Source organism: Sinocyclocheilus anshuiensis, unplaced genomic scaffold (genome assembly GCF_001515605.1).
Source record: "Sinocyclocheilus anshuiensis isolate Anshui unplaced genomic scaffold, SAMN03320099.WGS_v1.1 scaffold685, whole genome shotgun sequence".
NCBI lineage: Eukaryota > Metazoa > Chordata > Actinopteri > Cypriniformes > Cyprinidae > Sinocyclocheilus > Sinocyclocheilus anshuiensis.
Genome location: NW_015539864.1, coordinates 285,217 through 299,413, shown reverse-complemented (window position 1 = coordinate 299,413; position 14,197 = coordinate 285,217). Strand labels below are relative to the sequence as shown.

At 38.5% G+C, this 14,197-nt stretch overlaps 1 protein-coding gene across 1 annotated transcript in view; it reads right to left on the bottom strand.

The window, feature by feature from the left end:
• LOC107684973 (teneurin-3-like) overlaps positions 1-14,197 on the bottom strand; it is a 323,878-nt gene that overhangs the window by 92,981 nt on the left and 216,700 nt on the right. Inside the window, exons 7-8 of the mRNA XM_016481367.1 lie at positions 11,489-11,727; positions 305-427 (exon numbers count right to left, since the gene is read on the bottom strand). Coding sequence (XP_016336853.1) covers positions 305-427; positions 11,489-11,727 — 362 coding nt within the window. The remainder of the gene's footprint in view (positions 1-304; positions 428-11,488; positions 11,728-14,197) is intronic.

Below are 14,197 nucleotides of genomic sequence, written 5' to 3'. Positions count from 1 at the left end.
AACGTTTGTGTGTGGGAGTGTTTGTGGCTGGGGTGGGGGGTGGGAGTGTGTGTGGGTGTTTGTTTAGCTCAAGTTATGTTTATTTAAGGGAGTGTGGGTCTTCATGGCGGAGGGTCCTAGAGGTGTAGTTGTGTAGGAGTGAGTCTATTTGGTAATTTTCTCTAGCCTATTACTGTGTGTGTGTTCTGCAGTCTGTTTACTAAATGCAAATGTGTTTTGTGCTGGTGAAGGGGCTTGAACAGATTGTGCCTGTGCCATATTATGCATCAGTGCGTGAGTGGGTACGTGTGCGTTTGACACTTACTGTTCTCAGTAGACAGGGCAGTAACTGCGTTGGTTGCCGTGGCGTCAGATTTGACCTGGCCGTTCTCAAAAGCATAGCCCTCAGTCTCTTGCAGCTGCCAATTCAATCCAAAGAGATGCATGGCTATGGAGAGAGAGACACAAGAGAGAGAAATGATCACTTAAGAATAAAGGAACAGGATGCATTGGATTCAGAAGGAGTGAAAATGCTGTAATGTAATGTAATCAATATTAAAAAAGTTTGCCCCTGTAAAACATCTTTACGGATGGTTGCTTGGGCCAGTTGCTATCAGGTTGATGTCCCAAGTCACCTTCACCGCCAAGTTTCTATGATTTTCTGGTTCCTGAATATGACTTGGGACCCTCCTTCAGCGTCTAAGGGATCTTTATTGTCTGGTTTGACCACTTAGAAAAGTAACAGGACATCTTGTACATAATAAGCCATATGATTTCAACATTTATTCATGCATCACAAAATGAGTGGGAGAAGTTACATGCTAAAGATTAACACATAAAGTATCAACAAAAGTAATGGTGATACTTCCCACTATAAACACCACTAGAAAAAATGGTCACAATTCGTATTTTTTATGGAATACTGCAGTATTTATTATAAATGATTTGTGCACATCATTGTTTTTTTTTTTCCAACTCATGCCATCATAATCTTTAATCTTTAATCAAAAACAAAGTCCCTTGCCCCTCGCAACAACATCTCTTCCTTGATGATGTGTACACAGGCGCAGGGCAATAAAACTGTCTTACGGCCAGACGAGTTTCAATCCCTCTCCTCCAGCAACCTGTCACTCACATGAAACCATCACATAAATTAGCAAGCGACAGTAAACTAACAATCCAATCCATTCCCGATGGACAAAATCAAGAACCACTCTACATTTTTCTTTTTGTTTGAAAAGCTGTTTCACTTGGAAAAATGTCACAATAGTGAAGAAAAGTCAGTCGCAATTACAGATACAAGGCAACTTTAAAGATAAATTCTAATAAACGTTGTAAAAAAAACTAATCAGAGAGATGTTGTGTAATCAAGCCCCTATAATGACCTTTTGAAAGAAGAATAAACAGCTACATGTCTTGTATTGATTTGTTTGTGCATTATTTTACACAAAGGAACTCTTTAAACAGTCATTGTTATGTGTCAAGGGAGAACAGCAATTCATTCATCAAAGCTCAAGTATTTAAGTTAAAATAGCTCTAAGATACTAGAGTAGCCTCAGCTGATGAATTTGGTATTAGTGACAGGAGAGACTGTGTGGCTGTGCTGTGGACTAATATGTTTAAACAGCTGCTTTGGCTGTCTAATTTCACTTGTTCCTGAAATGTCTGAATGTTTTTACCAAACCGTGCTTGGAATTCAAAGGTTTGAAAATCACATTTGGCCTGTACAGAATATTTGTGACACGAGGTTCAATTCAGGTGTGGCTAGAAACACAACTGGCTACATTTCAGGGTGGGTTTGCCAAACGTTCTTTCACGGATTCTGCAAACGGCCCCTGTGGGGAGCATGACGACCTGCGTGAATCAGCACCCATTTGAGCATGTTTTGTTTCCTTGGGGATGCGTCTAAAGCACATGCTTGGAAAGGTCATACAGGATAGCGTACAATCTGTAGGATTCTGTAGGAACTAAGCCATCATGAGGCCTGATCCTTATATGGGGAACCAGTTGGCTGTAAACTGAGAGGAAATACAGTGAAATGTCAAGGGGTTGACAAAAATACTGCTCGAAAATAGTTGTAATGGAGGAATAGGTAGGTTATTAATTTTGCAGACACTGAGGAAAACACTGCAGCGATTTGTGGAAGCTTTCTCCATTTCAATGTTAACCCAACCCGGATCAAACCCATAACATATATATAGTCATCCCAGAACCTTAAGGGGACAATTCACCCAAAAATAAAGCTTCTTGAAGATTCTAAAAGAAAATGTTATCTCATATATTTCATTCACAGATTTAAGTATGTCTATGCATTAAACAGATCTGAGAGCTACAGTATAGCAGAGGAAAATATTATGTCATACAATATAATATTATAATAGTGGCTTCATTTCGGTCTGCTTCTCACACAAACGTCTCTAGGTTACGTATGTAACCATGGTTCCCCGAGGGAACGAGACGCTGCGTCGAAGTCAGAGCGCTACTGAAGAGCAGAAGCTGGTTTGCGCTCTGCCGGATGCGCTTTTATACTTTCTGGTGCTTACGTCACCCCACTCGTGACGTCTCGCTACTCCATTGGACTGATTTGACACGTGTTTCAGAACGCGGTCACGCAAGGGCGTTCCCAAAGCGACTTCGACGCAGCTCGAGTTCCTGAAGGGGAAACTACAGTATCAGCTTCAAGAGATTATCATATACTTTTATGATACATATTTTGTCCTATTTGGAGCTGAATTGCCTGTCTTCTCTGTATGTGTTTATTGCATAGCAAAGAGCAGCATGAAAGTCCCTTAAAATGTTTCAGTGTTCAGCAGAAAACAGCAAGACATACATACAAGTTTGAATCAACATGAGAGTGAAAAAATATATTTTCATGTTTGACTGAACAATTTAACAACAATGCTATTTAGAGCCTTAATCTAGTGGTAATTGTGATGTCCCCGTGATTTGTGATATCATTAGTTGTTTTTGTCTTGCATTAGTATGAGAATCTCATTGGAGATACTGTATATGGGTCCTTGTATGTAGGTGTGTGTGGTAGCTGTGCTGAGGTGGGCTGCTCAGAGGGGACAGGCTGATCCTCTCTCTGAGTAACAGCAGTGTTAGCTGCAGACGTTGGCTCTAATAAAGGTAATTTAGACCTGCCAACAACCCCCACTGGGTCTCTTCATGCCCCCAGAGTACACACACAACCTCCCCACATAAATCATTCTCCTTCTCTCTGTGCTGGTGTATTTGTGTGTGTTTACTTGTGTGTGTAAAGTTTCTTATGTGTGCTTGTTATGTGGAGCTGTAGGCTTTCGCTGGTATTCCTGAAATGTGCAAATAAAGCTCTCCAGCTTGTTGTAATATTATACAACTAAAGCGCTCCAACGACATGGAGCGTTAATGAGAGAGAGTATAGAAGAGTTGAGGTGCGAGAGAGTTTCACTAAAGTATTTGAGCAGTAATTGGCTTATAAAATTCCTTAAGCTCATCCTCCAAACTCACTCTATATCTTTCTGTCTGGTCCTCTCTCACTCTTTCTCTCATTAAATTAGATACCCGCTGGGTCAGCCCGTTCACGGAGCAGCCAATGTCCAGCACTCTGACCTTAGCCGAAGCGGGGGGTTACGGGAGAGTGGGCGGTATTGACTTCTCCGGCAGAAAGAAGGCCACCCCCTGCTGATCTGATTGAGCTGCTCGCCGACACACTTTTGAGCAGGCTACTCCATTAACTTTCGGCATCGTAAACGAGAAACGAATATGGAAGTGCAAAGTTTTTCACCTCTGTATCGAATTCTTATTGTTAATGAAACAGTTTCTTGATGGTCAGTTGGATTCACTTGTTGCAATATCTGAAACTGAAACTAGTGTGGATGAATAAATAAATCTTAAAAAGAAGACAAATTTATGGGCACGCATGGATCTAAGAGCCGCAGGGCATTCGGGAACAATCATGCATGTGTATGGAACACATCCAGGCTATTAGAATACAAATGCGCCAAGTGCAAAATAAAAAAGCGTCTAGTTCTCTCAGCTGACAAAGAATGTAAATTGGCTGTTAGGTTTTTTCCTCATTTCCTTTCCCTCGGTTGTCTCGCGAGTGCTAAAACAGCTAAAGGTGGGCAAGATCATGGGAGGTGGATCGCTTTGTTGATGAGGCTTGGGAACGGAGTGATGAATGATAAAGCAGGCTTCAGAGAAAGACCAATTCTACATGGGGTGAGTGGAGAGAGAGAGAGAGAAAGAGGGCAATGGAGGGAAGCACAATGCCTGATCAGTTTGGAAGTGGGCCGCTACTGCCTCAGGTGTATGCAGAATGAATGAAAAAGAGAGGAAGCAGGAAGAATGAGTTTTCACCAGGGCAGGGTTCACATGCAGAGTGGTAAGATTTACAGTTAACTAAATGCAAGGCAACTTATACAAGGCAGGACTGGTGGTTATGTAACCAGTGGGACTCGCAATGCTATCGAGGACCCAGTGACGCTTCATCTTAAAATACAGCTCCATATTTCTCACTGTATGTCACTTATAATCATTAGCAAGAGGATGGGGAAACTGGCTTTCTGTGACTCAACGAGAAACTATTTTCAGAATTAGTGTGAGGAAAAAAAACAGCAAGCAACACCAACAAAACTGAAAAAACAAAACAAAAAAATGAACAGTCGTGAACCGTTGCATTTAACTGCGAGTGAGACACGCCAATGAATAAAAAAGACTTTCTGCAGCAATAAATCAAGGGCAAAACCAAATGTCCTTCCATCCCTCAGGGTGTTGTGAGTAGAGCCACTGACAGCCTGTCCCCTGAGCATTTCCAAATCACCCACATAAATTACCTCAAACTCTCACCGTCCTTATTTACAATCATCAACCACTTTTTGCAAGGCACCAAAGCTACATTTTTGTATGCTTATTTAAAAAAAAAATACTTATGTGTATTCAGAAATGTCATCAATGTCAATCAAAACTTGCTTTTTCGAATTCAGGGTGAACAAGGTACAGATTAAAAAAAAAAAATTACTCAGACTATTAATTATTCTAAAATCATTTAGTGAAAAACATAAGTGGGAGGACAAAGCAGCTCGCTAAACTGTGAAAATAAGAGTGCACTGTGGAAAGACTGAGTTAATATTTTCTCCAGAGTGTCACTACTCATTCGTGGAGACAGAGACCGAATGAAAACTCTGCCTGGCTGTGCCTAAATGTAAAATGCTTTTCAGAGGTGTGAAAAGCTGTGAAGTATTTATGAACAGCTTCTCCATCTTTTAAAACAGGACTGAGGAAATCTTGGCATGCCATGCTTCCTCTGGCTGGTGTTTGGTACACTGGAGTCCCTTTATGAGTTTCTCCAGCTTTTGGCCTCAATGCTAGAAGCAAGGTGGAGAGGCCATCGGCACTCTGTTCAGAAGAGGTAACTTACTCACCATGTGCATCACTTTACTTTAAAAAAGGGAATAGTTGAGGGAGGGTGTATAGATGTCTTGGTTGTGAAGTCATGCTTTGCTCATGAATGCACAAATAATTTAACATGATATTTTTTTTGTTTTGCTAAATAAATAGTCAATTTTACATATTGATTCGGAGATCAGGTCTGTAGTCCAAGAAAAAATAAAAACATGAAAAAGCTAAAATATCCAAAAGATGCTGGAAAACAGAGTATATGCAGGATGTGCACAGTTATTCTAAAGAACAGTGGACAGCTTAACTGCTTAGTATAAAAAAAGGACTTGTGAACAACTATGAAATGAAAACTGCTGGAAAGGCATATGCTGGCATGAAGGCCTTCCATCAGGACTTGTGCTGCATCAGTCTTGCCTCAGAACTCTCTTTTCCAGAAGCTCAGGGAGCAGTTAAGTGAGTAAAAAAAATCTGGTCTGAGGCCCATTCAGTTAACCTGTCGTTCTAGTGAGATTTTAGTGGCGGTTAGAGGAGCCTCTCAACATGTTTGAGGTATCTGGGTGAACTTCCATCCAGCTATCCTCAGAGGATGTGGTATTGATCGAGCATTCATGAAAAATCTCTACGTGGCTATGTTACCCCTGTTGAACAAGGACAGAGGGAGAGAAACCTGATTTCCCTGTTCTCTGTCTGTCTTGTTGTGTGGGTATGGGCTTAGCGGAGATGGCTGGGGTCTGACACACCAGATGGGACTGACAGAGAAAAGGCTCTGGGTTTTCTTAGTAGCTGGAAGAGCTGGTGACGCATAGCGAGTGAGGAATTGTTTGCCGTGTGAAACCAAAGAGGAGGATATGTTCTCCATCTGCAAAGTTGACAGTGTGAGACACCGTGAGACCAAGACGCTGCATACATTGAACTCGTTTTACTCAAAATATAATGCATTCTTGTGCATAATTAATCCACCTGCAGAAGAACCATCACATCATCAGTTTTTACAGAAGTTTACAGTAAAAATTCCACTGTGTTTACTTGATAACTGCATAGATGTGCATCTTGTCATTTAAGGCTAGCTTGGTTGTAATGCTTTATGAATCAAATATTACAGTTCTCTCTCTTTTTTAATACATACAACTAGTCAGAGAGGACATTCATTAGGATACTCTTTAACTGCACTTTTTGCATAGTCTGTTTAATCCAACTAGATAAGACAAATTACAAATATTAAATCAATTTAGTGTTGCAGCATAATATTTTCTAATTTATTGACAATTGTTTAGCCTTCACTATTCAGATGTTGAAGTGGCCTAGCAGCAGTTTTAAGAAGACTCATAAATTCATATTATGATTTATATAATAATCCCAATTATAATTCTTAGTATTAAGTGCATATGCTACACAGCAAAACTTTTCAAATAGATTAAAAAAACAGAAGCATAAATGTACTGCATATTGGTTGGAACCCAGCTTACAGGGAATGTTCTCAGAACATCATCTAACATTCTGGCCCTGTTCTCTCAAAGTTATGAACAAATGTCCTTCTAATAACGCAAATAGAACATTAGCCCTGTTTCTCTGATGTTCTAACATCTGGTCTTTAATAATATTCTCAAAACATTAGCACAAATACATTAATAATACATCGTTCTGGAAATTTTTTTATGAAACATTTTAGTTGGACATGTTTAGGGAACAGTAACATTCGCATAATGTATTATTTTTAAAATCTGGATGTTTTGAAAGTTCAGAAAATATTTAGAAACAATGTTTTAGTTACTTAATATGGATGGACAAAACGTTCTTATAATATAATTTTGTTAGCTGGGAATAATCCAGTTGGACTAAAAGCAGAAAGAAAAGGGATGATCAACAACAAAGCATATAATATCTGGGAAAAAATGTGGATAAGGTTATGCTCCAAAACTCAAAGTGGTGTAAGGCCAGTAATGCAACTTATTTTGTCACTGGCACCGCTGTCAGGAAACTGCTGTGATGTGTGATTCTAGGGCTCTGCAGGTGGACAATATTCAAGTACATTGCCTTGTAAGAAAATATAATTTTAGTATTCTCCTGTGGAAAATCTGGCCTATGTTTAAAAATAGGCTTGTTTTTAAAATAACAGTTAATTCCTCAGATTTAGGTAGTGATGGTTAAGGATTGTCAAACTCTTTAAGTAGGTCTAACTTATTATTAACCTAAACTTTATTAATTCTGTGCAGTAATTTGGGAGGAACAGAAGTCATTTAGTAAATGAAAACTCATTTGGTAAATCTATCGGCAAACCCATTTGTGGAAACATCTTGAACAGGAAGAAAAAGTGCAGTAACAATGTTCCATTGTGTATTCCCATAACATCAGTCATTTGAAATAACAGGTTTTGGAACGCAAATTCAGAGGGATAATGAGGTCTGATAATGAAAGCTGGGACGGGACAAGGAACAGCCACAGATAAAAGAAAGTAAGAAGAAATCTGTTTTCGGGCTTGTTAATGTTTGGCCCCTACAGGGCACTGTCATGATTAGCACTCCATATATTTCCATAATTCCTGTGATGCTCTTAAATGTCCTGCTGTGTGCATCTTCAGGAATCTTAAAATGCAGTAATGATCAGAGCTGCTGTGGGTCTGGCCAGCGACACCCCGCTGGTTGTAAGCAAGACACGGTACAAACGCTATCTTCTGATAATAACTAACAACTTTCTATTATGATAGGACTTTAAAAACAACAATTCAAAAAGTCACATGATGCATTTCTTCCCTCAAACTTTTTACTTTGCATGAACAGGCCAAATAAGCTGATATTATTTCATAAGGCCAGTGCACATCTAAGACGACGAAGATACAGAATAAAAGAGATGGCCATTACGGACCAATTATTTTGTGATGCTGGATGAAAACTCTGTAATCTTGTTTCTTTCAGTCTCTCTAGATGGTTGTGATCTCTGCTCTATTAGCAGCTGTATTGACAAAAGCAGCAGACCTGGCTGTGGAGTGTCAGTAAATAGCTCTCTGGAAGCTGCTGAACTGTCTCGAATACAGTTCAATAATTAACTCCGAAATGGATTTGGCTTTCTATCTAAAGAGAAAAAATAGCTTTTGTTATTCAGCCACTCTGCTTGCTGATCACACAGAGAATCCAACTGCTTTTTTTAAACCTGTTGAACACAGCTCTAACACTGAGCAGGCTTTAATACTGTACATCTTGTCAATCCCAGCAGTGAAAAATTGAACTACAAAATGACTTCTCTCAACGTGACACAAAAGCGGACAATAATGAAAAGCCACTGACTGAACAAATGCATTCCTATTTGGATGTAAAAGGGACTCACTGATGCTGTCCTCTCATCCCTTTATGACTTTATGATAAAAGAGGGCCGCTGGATCTCTACAGCACTGAATAGGTTTGGAGCAATATTGCACTGAGAAAGGAAAAGGAGGGCACTTCATTTCCTCTTATTGACTTTGGAGGCCAGTCTTGACGTCATCAATACAAAGAATTGTATTGAATTGTGCCTGTCTTTGTGTGTTCTCTGTGTCTGATCGCTAAGAGGTGAAACCTCTCATGTGAATGTGACAATTTCTGCTAGTTTTTGTCAATAAGTGCAGTTGATTGGATCACATGCCACGTTCTACAAATATCATTCATTAGGCATTCTGTTACTTTATTTTTGTGAAACCAATGTACTTTGGTCTACAATGTTATCATGAACTAACAAGGAACATGTGTATTTTTATTAACTAACATTAACAAAGATGAATAAAGTCTGTAACAAGTGTAATGTTCATGTTCAACATTAATAGGTTTTGTAAAGTGTTTTTTGTAAAGTTATTGTAAAGTGTTACCAATATCATATAATGCAGTAATGATGATCATGCACTATATTAAATGTATGCATTTATTTGATGTAATTATTATTTTTTTCAATTAAAATTAATATATAAATGTAAATCAGCACCGCATATACAATGATATTTACCTATATATTTTAGATCTTAATTTTTATGTTACAACAGTACTTATAATGCAGAATTTAAATAATTATTTACATTATAATGATAAGAATGGGGTGTTTTGAGTTACAGAGGGGTTTCAGAGGGATTATAATAATTCTAAGAACAAGCTTAATTTTCTTTATGCAAAAAGTTCTTTTTTTATTTTGATTTTGGAGTGAAATATGACATGTTTTGGAGGTTTTTGTCAGATTCAACCACATATAACAGTCTGGAGTGGATGAATGACATATGAAGATTAAGCACATCTTTTTCCTTAAGCTTACAGAAGAACAAAAATTCCAGTTCTATTTTGGAATATATCCGTGAGAACCACCATATAACAGAAAGCCTGTTATACCTCTCTCTCTCCTCCCTTTCTCTCTGTATGTGCTTCCCTTCCCTCTTCAGTAACAGAACCATTACAAAAATGGCCAGGAGTAAAGAACACTCATATTGTAGCAGAAGATTGACTGAAGAAAAATAAACAGATGTCCAATGCCTGCTGTATCATTGTCTCTCCCATGCGGTTCAACAGAACCATCGTGCCTTTGAGACAAACCAGCCCACCTCACAGCGCAAAACAGCATCTCTACAGGCCATTCACAAATCCTCTCATCAGCGTGACATTTGTATGGAATGAGGAAACAACTGGCTCCATTCAGAGAGGAAGCTTAAACAAGGCTGTCTACATTTGGCACACAGTATGTGATAAATACTGAATGAAAGCGAACTTAAAACCATGACGATGCAACAGGAAAATAAATGTTTGTCTGTCGATGTGGCCGCATTCTGCTACTATGGCAACAAAGGCTACATGGACCACTGTGCAGGTGACTGAGTAATAGACAAAAATTAGCAGTGGTTTCCATGGCAATGTAATTGACAAAGCAGTTTATTTTTAAATAGAACTCCACAGCCATAATAACATTTTGCAGGCTTGCTAGGGGTAACCTGAATGAAATTATAGCTACATAAACTTACTTAAAAATCAAGTGGTAGTAAAAATTCTGAATATATAAGGCAAAGTGGTTTGGGGGACATGATGCCCTCCCTTTATTCAGGAGCTGCAAAGTAGGGATGTGCAAAACTACATGTATTTTGGGTTGCCCGAATGACTAGTCGGTCTTAAGGAAGCAATAAATCATTACTTAATAATACAATAATATTATATGCAAATATAATAAAAATAAAAATAAATATAATTAAATCAATTGAGACATACATTTAGATAAATTGTTATTTATTTTAAAATAATTGATTAATAATTTTAAAAACATTATATATTATAAATAGTATATATTATAAATAAAATTATTCAATCACAGTTCAATAATTCCAGGTTTCAGGGTTGTCTTGGCATTCAGGATGCAGAGTGTTAAAGTAATTAAAACAGAAAGCAGAGGTTCCAAGACTATTTTTATCTTAAAGGGATAGTCCACCACAAAATGAAAATTTTGTCATTAATCACTTACCCCCATGTCGTTCCAAACCCGTAAAAGCTTCGTTCATCATCGGAACACAATTTAAGATATTTTGGATGAAAACCGGGAGGCTTGTGACTGTCACATTGACTGCCAAGTAAATAACACTGTCAAGGTCCAGAAAAGTATGAAAAGCATCGTCAGAATAGTCCATCTGCCATCAGTGGTTCAATCTGAATTTTATGAAGCGACGAGAATACTTTTTGTACGCGAAGAAAACAAAAATAACGCCTTTTTCAACAATTCGTCTCCTCTGTGTCTCTCCGCATCACCGTAGCGGCATTTTGGAGAATAGCCACTGAACGCAAGCAGCGTATGCTCTTCTGTGTCAGCCGCGCCACACGGATGCGCTGTTTCAAATCAAAACGTAAATACACATTGAAAACGTATCCTTGTGTCGCGGCTGACACAGAAGAGCGTACGCTGCTTAAGTGATTAATGACAACATTTTCATTTTGGGGTGGAGTATCCCTTTAACACAACAAGTGGTGGTGTTTAAAAGGGGATGAATTTAAATCTAATTTTCAGAGAGGTTTTTGTCTAAAAGCTAAATTAAACTCAGAATACTAATAAAAAAACTGAAATAAAGAAATATATAAAACTAGTTGACTTCATTAATAAACCATCTATGTATACTTTAAAGCATCAGGGTTTCACCTACCAATGCAGTAACAGAGCAGTACAGAGAGCAGTACGGAGACAGCCATGGCACTGAGGGCCGTGCACCTCCATGAGCAGTACTTAGAGGATTTCTTGAATTTGAAAGCGCTGCGGGAGAGTGTGTTGCGGGGCAGGGGCCGTGTGGGGGGCGAGTAGACTGCCCCCGTGGCCATGGTGTAGCCTGGCGTGGCCGTGCTGAACAGAGGAGTGGTGCCGGTGCCTGTCTTAAAGAGAAAGTGCCTGAGAGAGACAAATAGAGAGAGACAGAAAGAGAAAAGCCATGAACATTTTACTCTCGTTTTAAAATATACACATTTTTTAAGTATTTTCTTTTCATTTTACATTGAACAGCTTTAGGCAATAAAGATTAATGCCAAGAACTTGTAAGATCTGATACAGTTCATAAAATCAGAAACAGTTTTATTATTTTTAAAGCATTTAACAATCGCATCTATAACTATTCATGGAAAGCTTGGTATATTAACTCTAAATGAGTTTAAATGAATAGATGCAGCAGCACAGATTGTTCACAGAGCGGGGCTCAGTACAGGAAGTGAGGCGTACAGCCCTCCTAAACTGCCTTGCTCCTGTACGTCTCCCCCTAAGCTAGTGTCACCCTCTCCTGCTGATTGGCACTTAAAGTATGATTGGCTAACAGAAGCCCTTGGCATGTGGTAATTATGCTGGGCAGATATTACCAGCACATTTATTAAGCCGGCCCTTTCTGTTTGCTTGAACACCACAGTGAAAATCTAGCCCTCTTCACTTTTCAACCTTTACCGAACACATCTCAATCAAAGATCTTGTGTTTGACTTCCCTTAAGCCTGCTGTGTTTCTTTACCCAAATGAAAGTGGAGAAATGGGAAACGTTGGGTGCATGTGAGTGTGAGTGGCACTTTCCACTATAAATCTGGAATCATCTGATTGGACTTGAGAGGCAGAGAAAAAGCTTTTTCTAATTAAAAATCACCAACGGTACTGTTTCCTCAGCAGAAGAGAGAGAAAAAAAAAAAACTAACTTCATTATTTTTAGCATTTAAGATCACATTATCCCAGGTGTAGGACTGTAGACATATGGGAAACCAGGACTATAAATATAAGGTTTGAAACAAGTCCAAATACATAAATAAATGTGCATTTTGTTTGTGCATTTGTTTTGTATGCTGGTTTCAAATTCATAGATCACTTAAATTATAGAATATTCTCCTATCCAATTTTAAATATATATCAAATGAAATTTTAAATATATATCAAAGTTATATAGAATTATTAAGTCAATACATATTACATATAATAAATAAATCATCTAAGACAGTAATACAATGAGATTTTAACCAAAACACTAAACACTGGAAATAGATAAAAAATGTTAATTGTCAATAACTGATCATTTTTTCCCCCACTTTTTCATTTTAGTTTTACTGTTTAAATTTAGCTCAAACACCTAATAATGACCAACTGCCAACTTTCCTCATTTAATTACAATGTATTTTTCTGGGGAAATGACAGTAGTAATGTTTAATAGCTTTTTTTTTTTCGTAGTCAAAACGTATGATAGATATGCGTCTATAAAGAATTGACTGTCAAAAACAAACCTGAGAAATATTTACTGTAGTTAAAAAAAGTGAGAAAACTATCCCCAGTCTATATTAAGGCCTAGACATAACACTCTTCCACCACATGAAATCCCCTCCGTTTGTTAAACAAAACAACTCACAAGCTTGCAGAGCTAAGCAATTCTCTAAAACTGCATGGTTGTCTGTTCGATTGCATTCTTTATGTTGACAGAATGACCCATGAAGACTGAACAATGGAACAAACAGATGATTCAAGCTGCGATATCAAATAACACTGAGCACTAAATCCAATTAGCGAGACAATTCGACAATGTCTCTGCATTCTAATGCAGCGACAGAGAGAGATAAAGACAGAGAGAGAGAAACTGTGCTCTTGTTTTAGTGCAGTAAACAGTTGCTGCCAACTCACTTTTACTCTAACATTATCAATCAACCCAATCAAAGCCAAGATGCTGTGCAAGGCAGTCAGGATTTAATCCAGTAATGCAGGAATATCAATTAAAGAATTAGTAAAATTAAAATATTAAAGGCTGTGATTTTATGCAAGTGGCGAATCGATTAGCATATTAGTGGATTTTTATTGCAACTTAATTTAGAGCAATTATTCCTAAGCAAGTACCAGTGTCAGAAGCGGCTGCCACTCAAGTGCCTCTTGATAATTTGCATCCATTGGCTAACCGAATAAGGGAAGAGATATACATTAAGAGGTTTGGCCAGTGCATGACTGCTTTGTCTAAATTCGGTTGGCTCAATATGGGACTCTAGCCATTTGGTTGGCTGAGCACTGGCCTTGTGTTTGGTGGTGTCTGGGTTGGGGTGGGGGGTCTGGAGATTTAGCACTTTTTGTTGACTCAGTGTTGGGCTTGGCATCAGCAGCTGGCACCAAGAGAAGACTCAGGAGCACATACCCGTCCCCATAGCCGCCCTCGTGGCACACGGGAGGGAACACATCCATCTCTATTAAGTTGTCATGCCCGTTTTCAAGAACTGCTTGCTTTGCTAATTTTCTACATGAGAAAGACAAACAATTAGAATAAAGGTCGTCAGTGCTTTCTGGTGATGAGACAGTCAAGGTATTTCTAATTATGAGTTTGGCAGCAAATCTAGAGAGAAAGAGCTTCCCAGATGGCAG